Below are 24779 nucleotides of genomic sequence, written 5' to 3'. Positions count from 1 at the left end.
ATACCGATTCGTCAGTTATAAACTAAAATAGATATAATATAGGTACTAAAGCCTAGGGAATTTGGGACGGGTACCGCCGTGGCCTGGTGATCTAGTGGTCAGGACGATGGCCGCGTAAGCTGAAGACATGGGTTCGATTCCCGCCTCGGCCACCGGTGGACTTGGCCACTTTATATATGTATAGTAGTGTGTCACTTAAAAAACACAAATCCAAAAATGGTTCATAAATTTTATTTGTTCCCTAGTTGATTTGTCAGTGACAAAATCGACATTTCTTCAACCAAGAACGTCACTTTTGACACTAACAAATCGGTATCGTATCGGTATGACATTATAAAAACTGTTCGATTTGTGGCCGTTTTTTATCAAGCATGGCCACTCCGATATATCTCAAAGCAGCTAAACCTTCCAAGTCAAATAAAGCGCTCAAAGTCAAGTATGAGGTTAGTAGGTAAAGTACTTAAAAACTTTTTACAGTGCTTCTGTAATTATACCTACTAGTGGCAAATGTAGGCAGTTATATAATGTTCGTACTAAGTTTGAATATAGCAAAAAAGACAAAAACCTTTTCAAAAAAATCAGCAATGTTAATTGGTTGCTATCAAATTTAACTTTGATTACAAGAATCCCAGAAAGTTTTAGTTTGACATTCGGAGTAAACCACCAGCAACCACGAAGTGTACCTAATTGATAGGGAAGCGGCTACAACACACTTACGCCAGATTTAAATCTAATAATCTCCTACTTTGTTCCAAAATGACACAATAAACACACGCATGTGATACCTCTGGGATTACAGGCGTCCTTAGGCTATAGTCATGGCCTACTAGAATGGTCTTGTTAGAATAGAATTTTCATTACCTACGGAGACAGTATTTACATTATATACATTAAGGATAATCTAGGCTTTGTGTAAACTTTTCTCGTGCACACGAATGAATTAAATATTTATCTCCAACACGCATAGAACGATTTAGTTTAAGTTTTCTGTAACTTTTTGTACTTGTGATACTTATACCAGCGATGGTTCTTAAATGGCTCACTAGATGATCCTGCTTTAATTTTGCCGGGAGTTGTAAATTCAACAACGTCAAGTACAAGTTGTTGAAATTATTCATTTCCAGAAACCCGCTAGGCGAGTTCTCTGTTCGTTAGGCGCTTTTCGCTACAAACAGTTTTTCCCGTGTTTTCGACAAAGCTCAAAATGTGTAGCTCGTGCTGGCACTAAATGTGTTTAACTGAACGAACCAAGTCCTGCAGAGTCAAGTCTCTCTAGTATCACCTAATAGCATAACCTACACTTGTACCTACTCACAGTTCGTTTTGGCTCGCAGGTGCTTCCCGGGCTGTACGTTGGCAACTATCGGGACTCGAAGGACCCAGTGCAGCTCGAACGTTACAAGATCACACATATTCTGTCCATACACGACGCGGCTCGCCGGTTACACTCTGTAAGTACACTGCTAGAGAGCTCAACGCGAGTGATTTGACCAAACCAAAGAGAAGTTAATATTACAATTACATATCCTCTTTATATAAAAAAGGCTATGTTTGTTGAAATAAAATTTATTCAGCACCATCTACGAAGTTTTTACATTGTACATATAATTTCCGTCCAAAAAGAAATATAGGTACGTGTGATGGGGCAAGAGGTATGATAACAAATTATTACCTTCTGATAAAATAATCAGTCTTCTTTTACTATATATTTAATCCAGGAAATATCAGCACACGGCAGATATTATCATTATCAACCATTACAGTTACAAATCATTTGTACTAAAAATATAAAAAAATCTCGCCAGACTAGTAGAATTCCGAACAACATACCTATTTTGAGCCATTACGACGATTGTCATTGAGACTGTAAAACTTGTGGTCGAAAATACGACTATGAGCTATTAAGCTTCCTAGCTATACTATTGAATCACTCAGCAACGAGAAATACTCGATTACAACTTGGACGATTAAGGAAACGTGAGGTCAAGGACCTCAATTTAGATCCTTACGTGACAACACTTTAACGAAGTACTTATAACGCTGATAGGACAACCTTGTTTTAACTGCCACAGTAAAAGCACTTAAAGGGGATATAACTGAGTCTACAACGTCATTATACCCACCTTTAAAAGCATCAAAAGCCGCCTACAACATCATTTTGCCTGAGCACACAAGCGCGGCTGTGTACATATTTGATAAATTGTTAATCTTTTGCTATGTTGAGCTGAATCTCAATGGGAACATTTATCTTTTTTTATTAACAATGTCGATGTATTCTTTTTCTCGTGATTACGAAATGTGCTGTAGGTATATTATAATGTTTAAGCTTGTTACTAACACTAAAGGTACTGTTACACATGCTCTAAAATAGCATGCTAAAAAGCGTGCTACTGAGTATGCTCAATACGAGCATGCTTATGGGCAGTTTACATTTGCTAGCCATGAGCATGCTAGTTTTAATATTTTACTATACTAGCATGATACTAGCATGCTCAATAAGCAAACCTGTTCACACGCGCTAAAAGCACGCCCCCCTCCACCCGCGCTGCAGGTAGCATGACCAAAAATCGCACGACCGTTGATTTTTGAGCAAACTCAAACTGAGCATGCTCATTATTAGCAATGTTTAGACACACATGCTACTAAGTAGCAATTGCTCAATAGTAGCATGCTTTCGTGCTAGTAATCAGCATGTGTAACAGTACCTTTATATAAGTCATGCCTGAATAAAACGATTATATGAAAGAGAAGAGTCGTGGAATGTATGGGGCCCAAAACATTCCACGACTCTTTCCTTTCACAACAGACTTATCTGTTTTTACGGTGCCGTCGACGGTCTACATTTGCTGCATCCAATAATCATCATTGGTACAAGATAGCAAATATAAACCTTACTTGACAGTATGAAGGCTACAAGCACAGGTATTTTATAATACTAATTCCTAAGTGTTCTTAGCCTTATGGACGCGAAAACTCACGAGACCTTTTTAGATTCTTCCCAATAATGTTATTCTAAAATTAAATTAGGCACTTATATCTAGAAATACCTACCTCCACTATAACGATTTATTACTCTGACTTTAGTTTAGGTACAAAAAGCTTAAAAAATACTGTCTCGCCTTTTTATTTCGTTGAAGACTTGAAATTTTATCGCCATTTGTCAGAGTCAGTGCTGAAAATTCGTCTTAAACTTATCTGCACAGTAATTTGTAACTTTAATATTACACGTAGCCGACAATTTTACCAGCTGTAGGTACTTGTATAGTACCAATAACGACGGAGACCCTTATGTCACTCGCACTCAAAACTAATTGAGCTAAATAATTGAAAATGGTAATTACAAAATGGGCCAGATTTAAGCGGCTACATGGCCTGAAGGGCAACGTTAGTCCTCTAGAGATATGTCACAGAATAATACTTACATTCGGAGGGTAAATTCTAATGCTTAAATATAATATTTTATTTAATGAAACCCTTATTCTGTGATATTTTTTTGTGCTATTGTGTCCATATAGCATTTAAAGGGATGCTCTAGGCATCCTGAGACATCCGAGCTGCTATCAGGTCACAAAACATCGCTATATTGATAGAAATTTTACATAGACGTGAACACAGCTAGTGATTCTGACAAAGTTCCAGCGATTGTGTTGAAAACTTGTTCGTCTGAGTTGTCTCCAGTACTAACACGCCTGTATCATCTCTCCCTGAGGTCGGATCAAGTCCCCGAGCCGTGGAAGCTTACAAACGTACAGCCTGTACCTAAGAAGGGTAGTCGTGCTGACCCCTCAAATTATCGGCCTCTCGCGATCACCTCCATACTCTGCAAGATTATGGAGCGTGTACTTACTGAACACCAAGCTCCTCTGGCATATCTTCTCAGCGATCGGCAATACGGCTTTCGCCGGAACCGGTCTATTGGAGATCTTCTGATTTATGCCACTCACAATATGTTGATTTAAACTAACACGATTTTCACTTATAATCTGCCTGTCTGTACCTATGTGTATATCTGTGACCATGAACTTAACGTCACGTTCGAAACGTCAGGCCAAATAAGTACGCGTAAGTGGGCGCAATTAAGTCCCGTTTCAGTTTTAAAACTATGCCTCTCACCTTTGGGGCGTCGCCATCGAGAGACGTGGAGACTATCTCCGTGTCTCTCGACATTTCCAAGGCGTTTGTCAGAGTTTGGTACGACAGCCTAAATAACAAGCTATCCGTGTATGGGATCTCCTCTAGCCTGAGCACCTCGACTTCCTGATGGACCAATTCAATTTGTCTTAGATGGATACTTGTCAAATATTTGGGCTACTAATGCCTTGCCTGAGTGCCTCAGGGCTCAATCCTCTCCGCGACCCTCTTTCTGCTGCACATCAACGATCTGCTCAAGCCGAATATCTTTGCGTATGCGGATGAAATCACGGTTACGTAATGATAACTCCCTGACGATAGGGCCAGTGAAGGCGACACCAAAACCTTCAGACTATGGTGGGACGGAAGAATTTGTCCTCGGACTCAGTGTCCGAACACGGAATAACCCAACTTGGTTGCATTCTGCACCGCAAAACACAGGCGTGTCTATTCTCTGCAAAACGGAGGCAGTTCACCTTGGCTCCCGCTTTCCAGAACTCGGAATTCAGTGCTAAAACTGCTGCCAAAAAACTTGGTGTCCTATTTAAGGTGAAATGGTGTTTCACGATGAATCAGCTTCTTTCCCTATACCAAGCACAGGTTAGCTCGCGCATGGAATACCTATAGCACGGTGCCGCCAAATATCAGATGGCGGTCCTGGACTCGATAGAGCGCCGGGCTTATAGACTTTTTGGAGATGACCCTGCTGTCAAGTCTAAATTCTATCGAAACGACGCGATATCATTTAGATTTCGTCTATCGAGTTCGTCTGGGGAGTACGCACAAGAACTGTACGACCTGATCCCATCTTCCCCTTTTCATCATACCTAGGACGTCTAGGCGCGGGGACCGAATGCACCCGTTTGTTGTCAAGTTTCCAGTTGTCCACACAAAACGATTTGCTCGATCGTTTACCGGCCGGTCTGGCCTAGTGGGTAGTGACCCTGCCTATGAAGCCGATGGTTCCGGGTTCAAATCCTGGTAAGGGCATTTATTCGTGTGATGAGCATGGATATTTTGTTCCTGAGTCATGGGTGTTTTCTATGTATTTAAGTATTAAGAAATATTTATATATTATATACTCGTATATCGTTGTCTAAGTACCCTCAACACAATCCTTATTGAGTTTACTGTGGGACTTAGTCAATTTGTGTAATAATATCCTATAATATGTATTTATTTATTATTATTTATTTTTAGTGTGGACTGCTAAGGGATGGAATGCGCTCCCGCCATCTGTATTCTCTCACAATAAGACTGCGGTTTCTTTTAAGCAAGAGTGAATAGACTATTACTGAACCAATGAGCTCCATCTTAGGCTCTGTCTTCACTTTCCATCAGCTGTGACTATTAGGGTCAATCGCTGGTCAGTTTTTGATAATAACAAGAATATTGTTAAAATAATATCTCATAAAATAGATACTTACACAATATACCTCCAAAGTCACATAAAATAAGAACACAACTCTGTAAACAACGTAGCATCAGATGCCACAATAAATGCAAAATTTCGTAAGAATTTTCCAGAAAATAAATTTGTACAGCGTTTGCCTCTTTTTATATGGCAAAGATTAATTTGTCTTAGTTTTTTTTACATTTCGCTCGCGCTAGCGCTACGGGCAAGAGTAATTAATTTGTCTAAACGAGATATATAATCACTTTAATTAATCCCGCTGTGTGCACCGCCGGAAGGATGTCGTTAAATGTGTCATTTTCCAAATGATACTTTATAGCATTTTACGATAAGGCGTATAAAAGACCTTATTGGAACGTGATAAGGTCCTCTTTCCTAGGTTATCACAATGAGCACTAAAGCCACTTTTCTCAGTGCCTCAGCAAACAAAACGAGTCGGTTTAGTTTCTTAGAGACCGGCCCGTTCCCGTCGTATTGAAATAGCTTTAGATTATTCTCAATGAACTGCTGAGAAATCCTCCACTTAGATCAAACAATGTAAATATTTGAATGAATGGAATTGCAATAATGAATCTAAATTCATGATTTATTACGAGAAGTTTATTTTAATTAAGTTAATTCTTATGGCCAGCATTTTTAAACTAATAGGAATAAAACTGGAACACTGCAGGGAAATTAAGTGGAATATCAGTGTATAATACATACATATATGCAGTCGTAATTATAGCCACTATAAAATATCTATGTTTAATTTTTCGTTTGGATCGCGCCATTTGATGCATCGTTCAATCGTTGTTCGTCATCACATGTGACATAACATAATCGAAAAAGTGTGTTACTGTTTAGGTAGAAATCAGAATTTTTAAAACCGATGTTATTATCAGAGGTTCCTGGAAACTGAATTCGTGTACCTATAACGCCCGATTAATCACTTTTAACGCAAACTAATGATTGTTCGAACTAAAAGCCGCAAATTCAGGAAGCTATCCTACGCTCCAAATGACCATTACAACTGATCCTCAATTACAGACACTTACTACAAATTTGGAGATCTATTTATAATAGAAACGACCTAGTGGAGTCAAAGCGGTTTGTGAACACAGGTGGTGTCAACCGAAGCAATAGTTAACGAGTCGCAGCTAAACCAACCCTCTGCCCTAATTTGCGTCCGTTGACTCGTAAAAATGCCTTCATATTTTCTGAGGCTTATTATAACTGCACGCAATTCCCTATGAAGACTTTGTACCTACCCACTTGTGTGATTGGTTAATATACTTAATATGAACAAATTATTTCATATGCAAGTAATATATGTAAATAGTTGTATCCAAATCTGGTAATTAATACAAACTATACAGCGATTCCTTGCCGCTAAGTCATGGAAGAGCTTAAACCCTAGAATCAAAGGTTTAATCGACATTATCAGAAGACGTTTTGTTCGTGCTTCTATAAATATATTTTTAATTGCTTCAAATTAAATAATCTGCAATGTACATATGTATACAGCGTCTATTTTTGATACGACCGCATAACCAAAGGCTAGTTAGTTTAGGATTTAATGAACACACTTACATATGTTTAAAAAAATAGACAACTTTTATTTATCCATATTAAATAATTCAGCAAGCAATGTATCATGTTTTAACTCAAAACTGACGCAATGTCACAACTGTCACAAGTGCCTATGATGGACGACGTACAATGTCGCTCGAAAACAAATCAAATATTATTATGCTCGTAGGTAGTTGAGACTAAATTAAAAAAAATCTTTCAGAACCATTTTATAGCACTAGAACCTACGTCCAATTTACGTTTGCGGTTATATCAAAAATACATGCTGTATTATATGATCTTGTGCAGATTAGTTAAAGTTATATCTATGTATTATACCACACAGCTAGGTACCATGTTGCTGACCCTAAACCTTTTACTTTATCACTTTTTACCTCGTCAAGACCTAATATATTATAATGTAATACATCATTCCATAAGCATTGTCTAACGGCCTTTTTGCTTATTACTAGGGCAAAACACACCCAAGCTTTTAGCGCTAGGCCGGGCGTTTTGTCAGGATTACGCGAAGGTTTTCTTTATTTCGTGTAGCCAAACAAATAGCAGCACTAAAGGTAAAACTGCGACAAAGCTGCCGGGACCCTAATGTGACTTAGATCTTTCGTAAAGCTGAATACGGAATGTTTAACCCACATTTTGTAATAGGTGTCGCTAGGTTTTGCATAATTTGAATAGTCACTGGGATTCCCTTGAATAAATAGTTACATACGAGTATGTTATTGTATTCACTGCAAACCAAAACATAAACTGTGTTCGCGATCATTTTGATTATAGGTATCTTTTGAGACATCAGTTGCGCTCGCACCGTGAAAAGCGCCATGAAAAGCTTAGTCATGCGACGCTTGTGGTTAAATTTATTTTGAAATTAATTATAATTAGGTAACAATATAAAAAGAAAAGAGAAAGTAACTAATTATACTTATATATTTGATACTCTCAAGAATCTCATAATTGAGCTTTCAAAGTAAGTATCTAAAAATTAAACAAGAGCATGTCGGGCCATGCTCAGTTATAGGATTCCGTAGTTATCCTTCCGTCGCAATAGGCTAAACGAGAGCTATTAGGTCAGTATAGTAGATTGTTAACCAAGCGATGAAATAGTACCTTTCGCTCGAGTTAAACACTCTACTTTTCATATCGAATTCGAGGAAACCAAATAAGACAATGCAAATTTGCATGATCAGTAGGTAATTGATTACCTATCACACATAAGGCCATGTTTTTTCTTTAGCGATCGGGTACTGCATATCTGAAGATAAATGGGAGAATCAACTTTTTAGCGTCACTCGTTGCCATGGTTACGATTAGTTGTCCAGGGGACAAAAGTTCATTGAAATACTGATTTTATGGTACTTAAATGTATTAAACTTGCGTTTTTGTGGTCGTTATAACCAATGTCCATAATGGGCCCCCTACTAAGCATGTTAATAGAACGGCATACAACGTCTCTTCAAACAAACTGTGCCACTGTTGTCCCTTGGACAACTGGACAGGATAACAAAACAAAAAAAGTTGATTCACCCAAATAACCCATCGCGAAAAACATTCCGATTGCAATATTTATGAAAAACACATATTTTAGCAAACTGCGGTAATTTTAAAATGATTTGTTCATTGAATATCAAGGAATTTTCAGAAAATAGTGTATCCAATTAACGTGACTTGTTAAGAACAGTTAATCACTGTCAGTTTGTGACGATAAGTAATTAAGCACGAAATTTAAATAGAAACTTTGGTGTTCATTTCATAAGTAGCATTTCATAAAAATTTCAAGCTAAATTGTCGTCACAAAACTGACAGTAATTAACTTTTCTTTGCTACTCACGCTAATTGGGTAGGTACACTAATTTCTGAAGACTCACATCAGAGTGGTTGCCTCTTACTTTTATAAAGCTTTTTTTTATCCATTCTCCTCCTCTTCTTCTTCCTTCCCTTATCCCACCTATGTGGGGTCGGGCTCCTTGTCAATTTGTGCCAGAGTGGTCGGTTCTGGGTTGTCTGTTCTTCGATGTTTAGGTTCTTCAGGTCGTTTCTAATATTGGACCACCACGTGGATTTTCGCCTGCCACTTCCTTTAGGGCGTTCAGGAAGGCTTAGCGCAATGTTTACAATATGGTCATTTCCTCTTCTTCGAGTGTGGCCGTACCATCGTAGACGAGATTCAAGGAGTTTGTCTTGAATTGGAGCAGCTTTGAAACTTCCGCGAACGTACTCGTTTCTTATCCGGTCTTGTCTTGTGACGCCACCAGCCCAGCGTACAGTGCCGGATTAAGAAATTTTGATGCCCTAAGCATTTCTAGATCTTGGTGCCCCCTCTGCCTAGGCTCATCCAGGTTACATTGACAACATTGATTTTTTTTGGTAAACTAAGTAACGTTCATGGTCGCATTACTGCTGCAATTTGTATTTTCAATCCATTACTTATTTTATCAAGGAAATCGACAGTGCTGCAGCAGTAACGTTGCAACAGTAATGCTGGTGCAGTCGCCATCCTATTGTCACCTTTATCAAAGCATGCGTGAACTAAATGACTGAAATTACCTATATCTATGATTGTGTACTTGCCTTTCCGGCTAACTATGTGATTAAAACCTGCTTTGGTTCACTTCACAAATAAACTCTAGAAGTAACATGACCAAAGGTAACCCGAAAGTTACATAAGGACTAAGGCCCATAGGCAATTGTAAATTCGTATGTGCGACAGGGAGACAACACGTCGAACGTGGTTCGCGGTTGACCCTCAGTTGTTTCTACCGTGGCGAGCAATCGTGCGAGGCCGAAGGCCGAACTGCAGGATAGCAGTGCTTGGAATTGAACCAATGGTGGCAATAGTCAAAAAACGAATCCAACGGCCATGCTCATAAGGTTGAAGATCCAGAGTGCCCACTTGGCGCTTCCGAGCAAGACCTAAAGGCGGAGTTGCGAGAGAGCTGGGGAGCTAAAAAATACCCAGTGTAAGCGAGGACTAAGGTCGAGCTCCACACAGGGTTGAAAAGAGAGCTTTTCTGAGAAGCGCATTCATGTGAGGCCAAAGGTCTCGACCTTTCCAGAAGCTCGCTTCAGCAGGGCCGAGCTCTGGCAAGAATCTATGGCCTTAAAAAACTAAGTCGAAAGCTGAGCTCTTCATAAGGCTGAAAGCGCGGTCCGATCGGCGCTTTTACGTATGAGGCCAAAGGCCACGCTGCAAGAAAGCAGAACTTGGAATTGAGAAATTGTGTGAATGAGGTCGAAGGCTGAGGTCCTCATAAGGTTAGATGCCCGGAGAGACTGATGGCGGCGCGCTATAAAAAAAAACCAATGGCGAATTGTTAACAAGGCATAATGCCCAGCCGCGAGAAACGAAAGCCTGGATTTGGACACATGGCCAAATTTATGTGACTTTTGCATAAAGTAAAAAGCCGAGTATGAATAAGACCTAACGAAATCGAACCAATGTGATCATGGCTCTCCTGCTGCTCGGCATTTGGCCTCGCTCAAAAGGGCACTTGATTAGAGTTAATTGCAGCCGATGAAATAGGCGTTTCGAACCGAAGATTCCCTTGGCAGGATTGGCCCCTAGGAGTTAGGACCTAAAGGTTGATTTAGTTAAGAAGTGGAGCCACCAAGTTTTGTAGTGTACATTTTTAGAGGACGGGGTGGGCTCTCAACTTTATCTTGATATCTACATCAGTTAAGCTTACTAGCTATGTTTGTTATCGTTTTCGAGTCTCGAACTCATTTACGAGTATGGTATCACATTGACACCATTCCGAAGTGGAAACATGTAAAATTTTAATTTTTTTTAATATTCCTCTTCACGCTTCAACCGCTGAACCAATTTAGTTGAAATTTGGTATAGACATAATTAGTTTAGTCTCAAGAAAGGACAGGATAGTTTTAATCTAAAAAATCATCGCTAAGGATGTGTAAAGGAGGGTGGAAGTTTATGTGGGGAATCAATAACCGCTGCACCTATTTGAATGAAATTTGGTATGATCTACATTTTAGATTTTGTCGAGAATGATACCAAACGTAACTTAGAACCTAAACTTAAACAGTTATTGACCTCCGACTGACCGACTTCGCCGAAGCTGAAATAAACCTGAATCAAAAATCTGGGTGGCATCACTTTTTAATTACATCTTAGGAAAACAAAGATTAATTCTGCTAAAGGAAACCTTTGGTTAAAATAAAACCGTATGCTTTTGGTTTTCGACCTTTGTGGGGCCCCGAACCTGCACTTTAGCCTTTGATTCCGTCATCAGTCTTTTTATAATAAAACTTTGGCAATTAGGTCGCACGATCGCGGCTCTGCAGCTTGGCCGTGTGCAATACGTCGCAAACCAATCTGGTGTGCAAGAGCTCGGGCAGCATGAGTGACAAATTCCGATCCTCGAAAATCTGTTAAGACTTCGGTGCGAAGCCGAAGGCCGAGTTGCAAGAGAGCGAAATTCGGACACGACATAATTATGAATTAAGACAAAAGTGTAGATCTACTATTAAATTCGACACTCCGAGAAGGCTGAAGAAAAAGCTCCACGTAGGGTTGAAGACAAGTAGGTTTCTAGAACTGAGCTTTACGTTGGGTGTAAGGCCCTTTGGCCCAAAGGCTGACAGATTTGCAGAATGCTGGAAATCAAAAATCAACCACGAACCAATGGGTAAAGTATGAGGAAAAAATCAGCATATTGCAAGCCTGATGGAATGGGCTTCCTCGTAGGGGCAAAGGCCTGCGTTGGAGACGCGCTTAATACGTGCCCTATACACGACGCACAAAGGTTCATGTACAAACTACTCGTTTTTTTGCCAACGATTTTGGTGCCCCCCTAGACGTGGTGCCCTAAGCAAGTGCTTATTTTGCTTAATGGTTAATCCGGCACTGCCAGCGTAGCATTTTCATCTCATTTACGGAAGGGTTTGCTCGTGGTATTTCTTTATGGCCCAGCACTCAGAGCCGTATAGCATGGCAGGTCTCACGGCAGTTTTATACACCTTTCCTTTTGCTTTAATGGGAATACGGCTGTCACATAGAACCCCTGATTTCTTTTATCCATTCTAAAACTGCCAAATAATGCCGTTGACTTATACAGCCAATGAAACTGTTTTTCAAAATTTTAATATTTAATAAACATTGGATGAGTAAAATAAGCAAATTTATGTCATATTTTACTTTATTTACATAAATAATGCCAAATATCAAATCCAAATGAACGTAATAAAAAATATCGTTCAAATCATCATTTAAAAGTAAATTCTACCAGCTAACATAAGGAAAACACTCCAAATTTGCATCTGATTACTTTGCCCCACATGCAACCAAAACTGCAACTAATCCAAATGCAACTTTCTCATTATTATTATCATTATTATTATTTCTCATTAGTTTTTGAACAATCAAGAGAGACTGCCGGATTGATTGATTGATTATAGCCATGCCAAATTGCAGCATTAGCAAAGCCTCTGTCTGTTTGTTTGTTTGTCTGTCAAGAGACAGACAGACGGACATGGCGCAACCATAAGGGTTCCTAGTTCCTAGTTGACTACGGAACCCTAAAAAAGACCATCCTTTTCCATCAATCCAGTGCAAATGTCTGTTACGTATAAATGCGTCACTTTCATAGCATTAACTGATATAAATCACAACTTTCGTAGTTTCTAAAAACGATTCCCTCGAGTAAAATCTTGTAGGTATTAAGTATGGACTTGACCCGTTCATGTTTGAACTCTAGAAGGTCGCACGTTCTTGTAGACTTGTGCAAAGATAAACTAGTCGTAGCTATCTAGGTCATTGTGCGGGTAGATCGTTTTATAGCACACACATTACTTTTTTTAGGGCCATTTGAAACCCGCTTGCTTTTAAATAATACGTTAGAGTCCAAATATTTTTTTATGATTGCAATAGTTGGATTTGTTTATTCAGCGCTAATCACGACATGTTGTCGTTTTGGCTTTATGAAGAATTATTGTGCTACATACTGGGAAACACATCTTACCGGCTGCGATGAAGCACTACGACCATATTAGCCTTACTTATTAATCATTAACCATGGAGGTAAAGATAGTACACTTGTTATTTGATCGTCCCGTTTAAGTATATTTATAATAACATAATAAGGTATTTCATATGAGAACTCTTGAATATTTTAATGCTTAGCTAAACTTTCGTAGCCTAATATAGATATAGTTACGCACTTGTTTATTGGTGAATTAAGAACTCCCATTATTTTCCATTAAAGCAAAATTGTCTCGTGTGACGGCGCTCTTTCTTTTTACACAATGAAGAATTTTTGTCTTCAGCGGCCGTTTATAGTATTTTATGCAACAGTTGTATAAGAAGGGTCAAAAAAGGCGAGTGGCGTGAGTTACAATGTGAGCCGGAGCCGAAGGCGTAGGCGAACATTGTAAAGGAATACGCCACGAGAATTTTTTGACCTACTTATACAACGTTGCATACAATATTTTTCCTACGAGTCAACAAAAATAAATCTTAATTTAGGCAAACAAATTACAGCAAAAGTATATAGCCAAGACGCGCGAGCATACCTTGTTACGCGCCCGGCCCGCCCCGGGCCGCGGCCGGCCGGTCAGCGACACCTCCTCGTAACTCATGAGGCCCTGGTACTTGCTACTTGCTAAATTAATTTTTTGGACAGTTTTTTCTCAATTTTGGCCACCGTAGCCTACGGAGACTAACAAGCAACGCTAAGCGGTCTTCGTAGTCTATGAGTGTTGCTATATTACGGGTGTCACATGCGTGTTTCTGACTTATGAAGTAATTATTTTTACTATGCAACCAAATGAATATTTTGTAAGTTGGCAGCAATGCACTTAGTTTAAAACTGTATTCGTTTTGGTTTTGTTAGGTTGGTAGCCATTAATCGCAGTAACGTTATAGCGTATAAAAGCACAAGAGCTTTTATGAGGAATAGACAATATAGACTTTTCTTGAAATCTTTTATGTATGTTCTTATATTCGTGTTAATGAATGCATAAATGACAGATAACAGTAGAGGAGTAGGAAAACATAATTAAGAGCTTTATGTTTAGCACTTCACTGTCGCGGAGAGCGAGATTTTTTAAGACGTCTTTTATAACATAAATCGAATTATACATGTAATAAATATAGCCAGTCAAATACTTTGTCACAAGAAAAAGGCGCGAAAGTCGAATTTTCTATGGACCGATAACCCTTCGCGCCTCCTTTTCTTTGGTGTTTGTGTGCAAACCAGTGCGTTATATGTAGTTGTTCCACCACGCTTAAAAACCTTATGTTAGTTATGTTAATATCAATGTGGTAACTTGGGAAGACCAGCATAGGGCAACAATTCTCGTATTTGTACAATCAGAAATGAAGAGCTTCACTTCTTCTGCTCTAGAGAGTATGTGTACAAACGCAACAGTTTAATATGATCTTCCCCTACAGATGGTCTTCTCCACATTTGTGACTAGCCATATGCCTATTTCGTAATATTGGCCTTGGTTTTATATTAAAACACATAGAAAATAATTAAAAACTACAGTACTCTTAGTTTGCATCTTTCATTCATGATTTCACTCCGTATTCTAACAATTACAACTTGAAGGACACGGTTCCGTATTTTACCGATTGTGATTTCGATTAAATACATAACACTCAGTGTTCCGTACGAGACCCACCGCGACATCTTTGGGCGGAGCGATACAATTGCGTATGTCGCGTCACACATATCGCGGCCAATACGGAGCCCGATATACGTCTTCGTCACCCTACGTCACGACATATTGTCCCCCTCTACCCCAATTCCTTGAAACATGTACACGTAGATTAAGCATTTAGAATTACAAGAATAAGCACGTTAAATTTCGGATTTTTTATTTCGCCATCCAAGAAAGTCGAATTTCTCCAGCAAGCTACGCCTGATCACGAACATATTGGTCCTTCTTCGCCAAATATATCAACGACTTCTTCGCCAATCGCCGAGTACGAGTTGAGAGGTTATTGAGAAGCAGCACCTTTGGAAGAGAAATCGCACATCGACATTTCTTCTTGGACGGAAGGCGCGTATGCAGCAAGAAGACACCCAAGGATGCGCTAATTTGGAAACTGCGGTTACCAGTAGGACGAGAACTGGATATCCAACGATTTTAAACGCGCATATTTCGGTACGGACATCCAGCCACCCTATACCTAACCCTTTGTCTTCAGTTGCTTAATGCCGTGCTTAATCAATTCCAGTGAGCCTGTGACGAGTTATCATTGCGTGACCGGTACCCAAGGACACCTTTTCGCCGCTACACAACGCGGAGTTGCATCAGGGTCCAAAGTCCACACGTGAGTACTCCAGCTTTCTATACTAAACCTAACCAAAATGGGACCAGGTGATATCGTAGTACCAAACAAATCACGCGATAAATCGCCGGCTAGGGCTATCTGTGATGCCACAATTGAACCGCATGTTCGCGAATTGGTTAAAAAACGTGGCATTATAAAGGCTAGACTGACAAAGTTCGCAACCCACATTCAAAACTGTAGCGATAACTTAGACGCTTTAACTGAGCCTTGTAGAATAAATTTAAAACTACGCGTGCAAGGAGCAGAGAGCCTGTACACTGAATTTAACGATCTTCAAACTCAAATCGAAGCGAATGTGTTCGAATCGAATCTCGAAGACCAGTTAACGCAACGAGAACAGTTTGAGGATGGTTATTTCAGTGCGCAGGCCCTCGCCGAGTCTATTCTAAGTAAATTTAATAGTACAGAAAGCAAAAGTCCCACTGTTTCGCAAAACACAACAATGAAGGCAATTAAACTGCCAGTGTTATCACTCCCCTCTTTCGACGGCACGTATGAAAACTGGCTCGCATTTAGGGATATTTATTTATCATTAGTTCACAATTCGAAGGATCTCTGTGACATCCAAAGGTTCCACTACCTAAAATCATCACTGACTGGTAGTGCTTTGTTAGTTATAGAAGCGCTCGAACTAACGACAAGTAACTATGCGGTGGCATGGGAGCTCCTTCTTGATCGCTACAATAACAATAGATTATTGATTCACAATCACGTCAAGGCACTATTTTCGCTTCAGTCACTGCCTAAAGAATCGCACATACTTCTACGAAAGTTAATTGACACGACATTAAAGAATTTACGCGCTCTTAAGGTCCTAGGCGAACCTGTATCGTCATGGGATACTTTAATTATTTACATCTTAGTGTCAAAGCTCGATAAAACCACTGAACGCGAGTGGGAACAACATAAAAGTAGTCTTACGAGCGGCGACACTCAGATGAAGATTAAATTGGATGATTTATTGCAGTTTTTAAGAAACCGTGCAGATATGTTAGAAACATTGCAGGCATCACATCCACAAAGTACGAGTACGAGTGTACGCGATAAGCACGAAGTAAGCAAAAAATATAACACTCCTAGCTCCACTCATTACAATAACAACAAAGTACACTGCAATGTTTCTACCAACAGCAAACCACAAAAATCACAACACAAATCAAAATTCGCGTGTCCCATGTGTAAATTAAGTCATCCACTTTATTCTTGTGTCAAATTTCTTGATACTAATTACGAATCTAAACTTAAGTTTGTTGCCGACAACAAGTTATGCACTAACTGCCTACGAGCGGGTCATTCCGTGGAGTCATGCGTATTCGGCCCGTGTCGCAAATGTAATAACAAACACAATTCGATTATCCATCCTCCTAGTGATGAGTGCACTCGCGTCCCTGCCCCCGCTGACGTCACGGCCCCCGCTACACCTACTTCGGCCGCTGCTGCATCCAGTTCGGCCGCCGCCGTGTCGGTCAATGCGCATTGTCAGCGAATTCCTTCGCAGCGCCCGGCTTTGAGGCCGGTCTTGTTGTCAACCGCTCTTATCGACGTGATTGATAAAAATAATAAACCGCATACTGTCGTCGCTCTACTTGACGACGGCGCGCAACGATGTTTTATAAAAGAATCCTTACGTGATTTATTAGGCGCACCATTAGTACAGTCCACTCACGAAATAAGCGGTGTAGGGCGTACCGTGACGCAGTGTACGCAAACCTGCAATGTCCAAATAAAATCGCGCATTAACGCCTACACTACAAATTTACATTGTTTTGTTTTACCGCAAATAAATACATCAATGCCAGTGGTATATGAACATTGTGCAAAATTCGATATTCCAGATAATATACAACTGGCAGATCCGCAATTTTTAGATTACAAAGATTTCGATATCTTAATAGGTGGTGATAAGTTTTGGGATTTGTTTACGATGGAAAAAATAAAACTACGTAACGGTCCTTACTTATTAAATACCGAATTTGGATGGGTAGTAGCAGGTCCTATCAATCTAAACGCACGCATTGAAGGCCATATCCAATGTAACTTTACGCAAACAACAGATTCGTTATTACGGCGGTTCTGGGAGATTGAGGAGGTACCTACCATTCGGGACGCATTGTCTGATGAGGAGAAGGCTTGCGAGGAGCATTTCGTTCGCACCACTACGCGCGACAGCGAAGGAAGGTTCTGTGTTAGCATGCCACTCAAGCAGCCACCCGAAATGCTAGGAGAAACGTATCCTCAAGCTGAACGTCGTTTGTTGGCGCTGGAAAAACGATTACAGCGTTCAGAAACGTTCAAAAAATTATATACAGACTTTATGCACGAATACCTCGATTTAGGGCACATGAGTAAAGTTTCTTCATATAACTCACCACATTTCTTTCTGCCACATCATGGAATTTTTCGTGAATCTACAACAACACGATTAAGGGCAGTTTTTGATGCTAGTGCGGCATCTAGTTCTGGTACATCACTGAACGACCTTCAAATGGTAGGTCCCGCAATCCAGGGCGACCTTCTGTCGATTCTTTTACGCTTTAGGCAGCATCGTTACGTGGCATGCGCGGACGTAGCCAAAATGTATCGTCAGGTATTAGTGGCAGAAAATCAACGTGACCTTCAGCTAATCCTTTGGCGCGACAGCCCCGACGAACCGATACAAATTTATCGTTTAAATCGTGTCACTTACGGTATGGCGTCGGCAGCTTTCTTAAGTGTCCGTTGTTTAAAACAGTTAGCCACTGAATGCACCGATCCCGACGTTAAAAGAATAATTAACAAGGATTTTTACGTAGATGACATGATAACTGGGTCACAGGGTAAACTTGAATTACTGCGATTATGCAATGAAACCGCGCGAACATTGCAATCGGGTTGTTTCCCGTTACGAAAGTGGGTATTCAACTTTAGCGAGCCGTCGTTAGAGTCTAATTTCGCACTGCTGTCTGACGCGCAAACTAAACTAACGTTCGATAAAGACTGCAATTCAAAGACATTGGGCATAGGATGGAATAATTACTATGATCAATTTTATTTTAACTCGCAACTTGATTTGATGAAAACCAATGATAAAGTAACTAAGCGCATTATTTTATCACATATCTCGCAAATTTATGATCCCTTAGGTTTATTGAGTCCGACAATTATGCTCGCCAAGGTCTTACTCAAGCGTTTATGGCTTCTCAAACTTGATTGGGACGACGAAGTCCCTTCTGACGTCATGCGCACCTGGAATGATTTTACTAGAGCGTTATCAGCTACTCTAAGTACAATCCGTGTGCCGCGTTATGTAATGGGTAGCAGTAATTATACGCGCATAGAAATGCATATCTTTACAGACGCGTCACAGGTTGCTTATGGCACTTGCATTTATATTCGCACAATAAATGATAAAATGGAAGTATGCTCACGATTGTTATGTTCAAAGGGGAAATTAAGTCCAATTAAAGTCCTAAGTACGCCCCGATTAGAACTTTGCAGCGCACTTCTAGGTGCTAAATTATATGACAAGGTCATACGTAGTATTAATTGCCAATTTGACGACATCGTATTTTATTCCGATTCTACTTGCGTTTTAGGGTGGTTGCGCATGTCACCTAATTTATTAAAAACTTTTGTGCAGAATCGGGTCACTGAGATCCATGAACTGACCAAAGCGCTTCCATGGCGCCACGTCAGCGGTAAAGTTAACCCAGCTGACTTAGTTTCGAGAGGCGTCCGATTAGAAGACCTAGCTGGATCCAGTTTATGGTGGGAAGGACCTGAATTTCTGCAGGATGTTAATTTTGACCCTAAAAACATTCCAAAACTACCGAATTCGGACGATTCACACGATATACTGCCAGAGGTTAAATCTAACGTAGACTTAGCGCTTACCGCTACTACAGAAGCGGCATTATTTCCCTTCAAGCGGTTTTCTCAGTTCTCGCGCATGATACACGCCACTTCTTACGTTTTACGTTTTATTCACAACGCGCGCAATAAGAATAATAAGCGTACGGGCCGTATCAGCGTCGAGGAACTGCGGGAATCAACAAATTTATTGGTCAGGCTGTCTCAACTGGAATCATTCCCAGATGAGTACAAGCTATTGACTAATAAACAAATAATTAAAACAAAGCATAACTTAAGTAAGTTAAATTTGTTTATCGATGAAAATCGTGTCATGCGAGTCGGCGGTCGTATTGGTTATTCGCAATACTTTGCTTACGAAAAAAGGCATCCGATATTAATAACAAGCAAACATCACTTTACGCTTTTATTATTCCGCCACGAACATAAAAAACTTTTACATGCCGCGCCTCAAGCCCTTCTTTTTGAACTGCACGATGCTTGGTGGCCGCTAGGTGGTAGGAACCTCGCGCGAAAGATTTTTTATGATTGTGTTATTTGTAAGCGATTAAGAGGGAAAACCCTTACTCCTTTCATGGGAAACCTACCCGAGGAGAGAATTACGCCTACATATCCCTTTTTAACTTGTGGCGTGGACTATGCAGGGCCAGTTTCATATTGAACCGCAAAGGCAGAGGTGCTCAAACTGTTAAAGCATATATTTGCTTGTTCGTTTGTTTTGTTACGCGAGCCATCCACTTAGAGCTTGTCAGCGATCTGACTACCGACGCTTACCTCCTAGCTCTCAAACGCTTTATAGCTAGACGCGGCAAGCCTAACGAAATATTTTCGGATAATGGTAGGAACTTTGTGGGTTTAATGCATGATTTTGCCAAGTTTTTGTCGCAATGTAGTCCTGACATCATAGATTACGCTACTAGTAGTAATATTAAATTTCATTTTATTCCACCTTACGCGCCCCATTTTGGTTCCCTATGGGAAGCTGGAGTAAAATCATGTAAATTTCATATACGCCGTGTTATTGGAAACGCTCATCTCACATTCGAAGAATTTAGCACGGCGTTAAGCCAAATTGAAGCCGTCCTGAACTCCCGTCCTTTATACGCCATGTCATCGGATCCGCACGACTTTCTTCCTCTGAGCCCTGCGCACTTTCTCGTCGGTCGTACTTTGACGTCGCCCGCCTCAGAGGACCTTCAGCACGCGCCTGCTCATCGACTCAACCGATACCAGACGGTGGAGAAGATTAGGCAGCATTTCTGGGCCCGCTGGTCCAAAGAGTACGTCTCCGAATTACAGACGCGATCCAAGTGGAGGAGCCACTGTGAAATCCTCAAGCCAGACACACTGGTACTTATAAAGGACGATAATCTGCCTCCACTAAAATGGCAGTTGGGACGCATCGTGAAGACTATCCCTGGCAGAGACGGTGTGTCAAGAGTGGCAGACATCCGTACCGCATCCGGCATCATAAGACGCGCTTACACAAAATCTGCCCCTTGGTGTCTCAGCCAGATGAAGAGAGGAGAGAAGCTCAAGAATCCTCTTGAAAGCCAGATCTTTCAAGGCCGGGGGCATGTTCCGTACGAGACCCACCGCGACATCTTTGGGCGGAGCGATACAATTGCGTATGTCGCGTCACACATATCGCGGCCAATACGGAGCCCGATATACGTCTTCGTCACCCTACGTCACGACATATTGTCCCCCTCTACCCCAATTCCTTGAAACATGTACACGTAGATTAAGCATTTAGAATTACAAGAATAAGCACGTTAAATTTCGGATTTTTTATTTCGCCATCCAAGAAAGTCGAATTTCTCCAGCAAGCTACGCCTGATCACGAACACTCAGTAAATTTTATTATTTTAAAATGCTGCAAAGAATGATAATAATCAATTGAAGTTAATCTAGAATAAATGCATAATTATTGATGTAATAAAGAGCATTGAGTTACTAACTTAATAATAAACGTAAAATATTACAATACAGACGTTATTTTCAGAAAACAAAACTATAATACCTGAAGTTAAATAATAATGTTAGCATATTCATGCTTGATAGGTTTTGGAACGTTCCTTTTATAATTTTTTGGTCTACTTAAACTGACTACTAAGCGAATACTGTCGTTGTGTGCGTAAAAAACATTGTGTCGCCATTATGTCGCTATTATGTCGCCGTTATGTCGCTATTATGTCGCTGTTATGTCGCTATTATGTCGCCGTTGTGTCGCTATTATGTCGCCGTTGTGTCGCTATTATGTCGCTATTGTGTCGCCATTATGTCGCTATTATGTCGCCGTTGTGTCGCCGTTATGTCGCTATTATGTCGCCGTTGTGTCGCTATTATGTCGCCGATATGTCGCTATTATGTCGCCGTTGTGTCGCTATTATGTCGCCGTTATGTCGCTATTATGTCGCCGTTATGTCGCTAATGTGTCGCCGTTGTGTCGCTATTATGTCACCGATATGTCGCTATTATGTCGCCGTTGTGTCGCCATTATGTCGCTGTTATGTCGCTATTATGTCGCCGTTATGTCGCTAATATGTCGCCGTTGTGTCGCTATTATGTCGCCGTTGTGTCGCTATTATGTCGCCGTTGTGTCGCTATTATGTCGCTAATGTGTCGCCGTTGTGTCGCTAATATGTCGCCAATATGTCGCCGTTATGTCGCTATTATGTCGCCGTTATGTCGCTAATACGTCGCCGTTATGTCGCCATTATGTCGCTATTATGTCGCTATTATGTCGCTAGTCGCCAATATGTCGCCGTTATGTCGCTATTATGTCGCTAGTCGCTATTATGTCGCCGTTATGTCGCTACTAAAGTGTATAAAAGGGCCGGAAAGTACGGAGGGAAGGATTATTCATCCTTTGACCATCGGACTGGCGGTATCTCTGGCTTTGGGTAAGTAAAGTTCCTCTACTATTCCTTTTATTTGTTTGTGTTTGCTGGGAATTATCCTGGTAAATTTAAACTTGTAAATTGTGTCTATGTTTGGCATTGCGGGGACAATGTTGTAATGCTAAGCTTAGGCTATGGTGGAGATTCTTTACTTCCTTATCTGTGTTACTATATTGTGAGTTTTTTGTTAGTAAAATCTAATTTTGTTATTTTACTACCTTTCTATGAGGTTAGTTTGTTATTTTATAAAGCCAGATCACTGTTTGGACTAACAGTTTGTCCATCTAAGCAGCTTCTCCCTAACGGTGACAAATTGCAGCTGTTTAGAAGTCTTTTGCTCCAAGTTGAGAGGACTTGGCGTCTCTTCTTTACCAACATAAGAGGCGAGCATACTCTCCTTAGTCTCAAGGTCCAGCTGTTAGATAAATGTGAGGGCATCACGTGCGTGCCATTGAGAGTAATCTCAGCTCACTGAAGTCTGCAGTAATTGAGGCTAGGTCTCGTATTAAATATATTTATATATTTCGGTGCTCTGGCTCATGCTAGTGCTGGTCACGGGAGAGTAAGTAAGTAAGTAAAGTAAGTAAATATTCTTTATTGCACCACAAAGAAGACAAATTAAAAAAAAAACAGATTTACAATGTAAAGAAAGGTAGCAACAGGCGGTCTTATCGCTGTAAGCGATCTCTTCCAGACAACCTTAGGGTAGCAGGATATAAAGAACAGTAAGTGGAGAGCTTCTGTCATGATTGGTAACAAACACAGATAAAGTTTTAGTCATGGCAGGGTATCCCATGTGACTGGTACGGGTGTGTGTGCTAGTGCGCTGATTACCTATAGACATGTTAGGGCGGTCTATTCTCATCCACCGTGCCCACGTGGCGATGAGGAGGGGGCCAATCACACAGACACTAGGGTTTGCTATACCTCGGTTTTGTCGGCCGAATGCTTACAGCTTAGACTTAGGGATACACTTGTGTATGTTCCAAATCACTAGATCAATGGTAAGTACGATCTGTATTCTGGACATACTAGATTAGGGTCTAAGGGTAGGAATAGGGTAGAGTCACACACACTGTTATAGGGTCTCTCTTAGGTTTGATCTAGAAATTTGATTGGTTGGTGTATATATATATATATACATATATCTTTCAAAAGGTTCTAATGACGTGAAATACTTGCTCACTACACCGCCTTGCTCAAAGTGGTCGAAGACGTGAGGATCGGTATGGACTCTTCGCTGCTTACAGTGTTGGTTCTTATCGACTTCTCTAACGCGTTTAATGCGGTAGATCACGATTTACTTTTGGCTTCTCTTAAGAATGTGAACATTTCATCATCTGTGGCTGAATGGTTTGCTTCCTATCTCCGGGACCGTCATCAGTTAGTTCGGGCTGACAGATCTTCTTCGGACTGGTGTGAACTCCAATCTGGGGTTCCACAGGGTGGCATTCTATCCCCACTGCTTTTCTCCATTTTTATTAACCTCATTACCGCTAAGATTAAATGCTCCTACCATTTGTATGCCGACGACTTGCAGCTATACACTCAAGCAAGCACCGATGATTTGGATCGAGCTATTGCTGATTTGAACGCTGATCTTAACTTCATATCTACCTGGTCACGTTGTTATGGCATTGCAGTGAACCCCACCAAATGTCAGGCCATCATACTTGGTAGTGCGCGCTTGCTGTCTTTGACGGACACGAAGTACTTAGCCCCTATCCAGTATGAGCAAGTAGATATACCTTTTGTGCCGCAAGTGAAGAACCTGGGGTTGATCATCGATAGTGGGCTGACCTGGGATCCTCAGGTGTCTGACGTTTGTCGTAGAGTGACCAATACTCTAAGAGCACTTTATCGGTTCAAACATTTTCTCCCGACCTGCACCAAGACTCTTCTTGTCCAAGCCCTCGTTCTGCCCATCCTGGATTATGCTGATGTGTGTTACAGCAATCTCTCACAAGCTTACCTAACCAAGTTCGATCGGTTACTTAACAATTGCATCCGGTTTGTTTTTGTACTCCGAAAATACGACCATATCTCTGCTTATCGCAAAAAACTTAACTGGCTCCCTATTCGTGAACGTCGATCCTTGCGTATTCTCTGCACTTTGTTTACAATTTTATTTAATCCTTCAGCCCCTGATTACCTTCGTTCCAAATTCAAATTTGTTACTCCGCGCCCCGGCACCGATCTCCGAACCTCCCGTAGCCTTCAACTTATTGTCCCTCGACATCGTACAGGTTTCATGTCGAATTCCTTCAACATTCAGGCAATCCGGCTGTGGAATGATCTTCCTCTCTCTATGAGACAAGCCCAGAACAAATTCTCCTTCAAGCGCATGTTGCGCAAGCATCTGTTTGACAAGGTTCAAAGGTCGTCCTCATGATGTTTCACAATGGGTATATATTTATATGTGTATGTATTTATATTTATGTATCATATTATTTATGTACGTATAATTTTATATAGGTAATATTGTGATTTTTTTTTTTGTCATTTTACTCTGTATTCTGACCCTGCACCAATTATGATCTTTCGGTTTGGCTCATGGTTGACTGGTAGAGAATGCCTTCTGGCATTAAGTCCGCCATTT

General features: G+C 40.6%; 1 protein-coding gene across 2 annotated transcripts in view; it reads left to right on the top strand.

The window, feature by feature from the left end:
- LOC133523464 (dual specificity protein phosphatase 22-like) overlaps positions 1–24779 on the top strand; it is an 89917-nt gene that overhangs the window by 22530 nt on the left and 42608 nt on the right. For both annotated transcript variants that reach the window (XM_061859062.1, XM_061859063.1), the window contains exon 2: positions 1335–1451. In XM_061859062.1, the coding sequence (XP_061715046.1) occupies positions 1335–1451 (117 nt within the window). The remainder of the gene's footprint in view (positions 1–1334; positions 1452–24779) is intronic.

This window comes from Cydia pomonella, chromosome 12 (assembly GCF_033807575.1).
Source record: "Cydia pomonella isolate Wapato2018A chromosome 12, ilCydPomo1, whole genome shotgun sequence".
Lineage (NCBI taxonomy): Eukaryota > Metazoa > Arthropoda > Insecta > Lepidoptera > Tortricidae > Cydia > Cydia pomonella.
The sequence above is the reverse complement of the archived record's forward strand: the minus strand, read 5'-3'. Positions and strand labels throughout refer to the sequence as shown.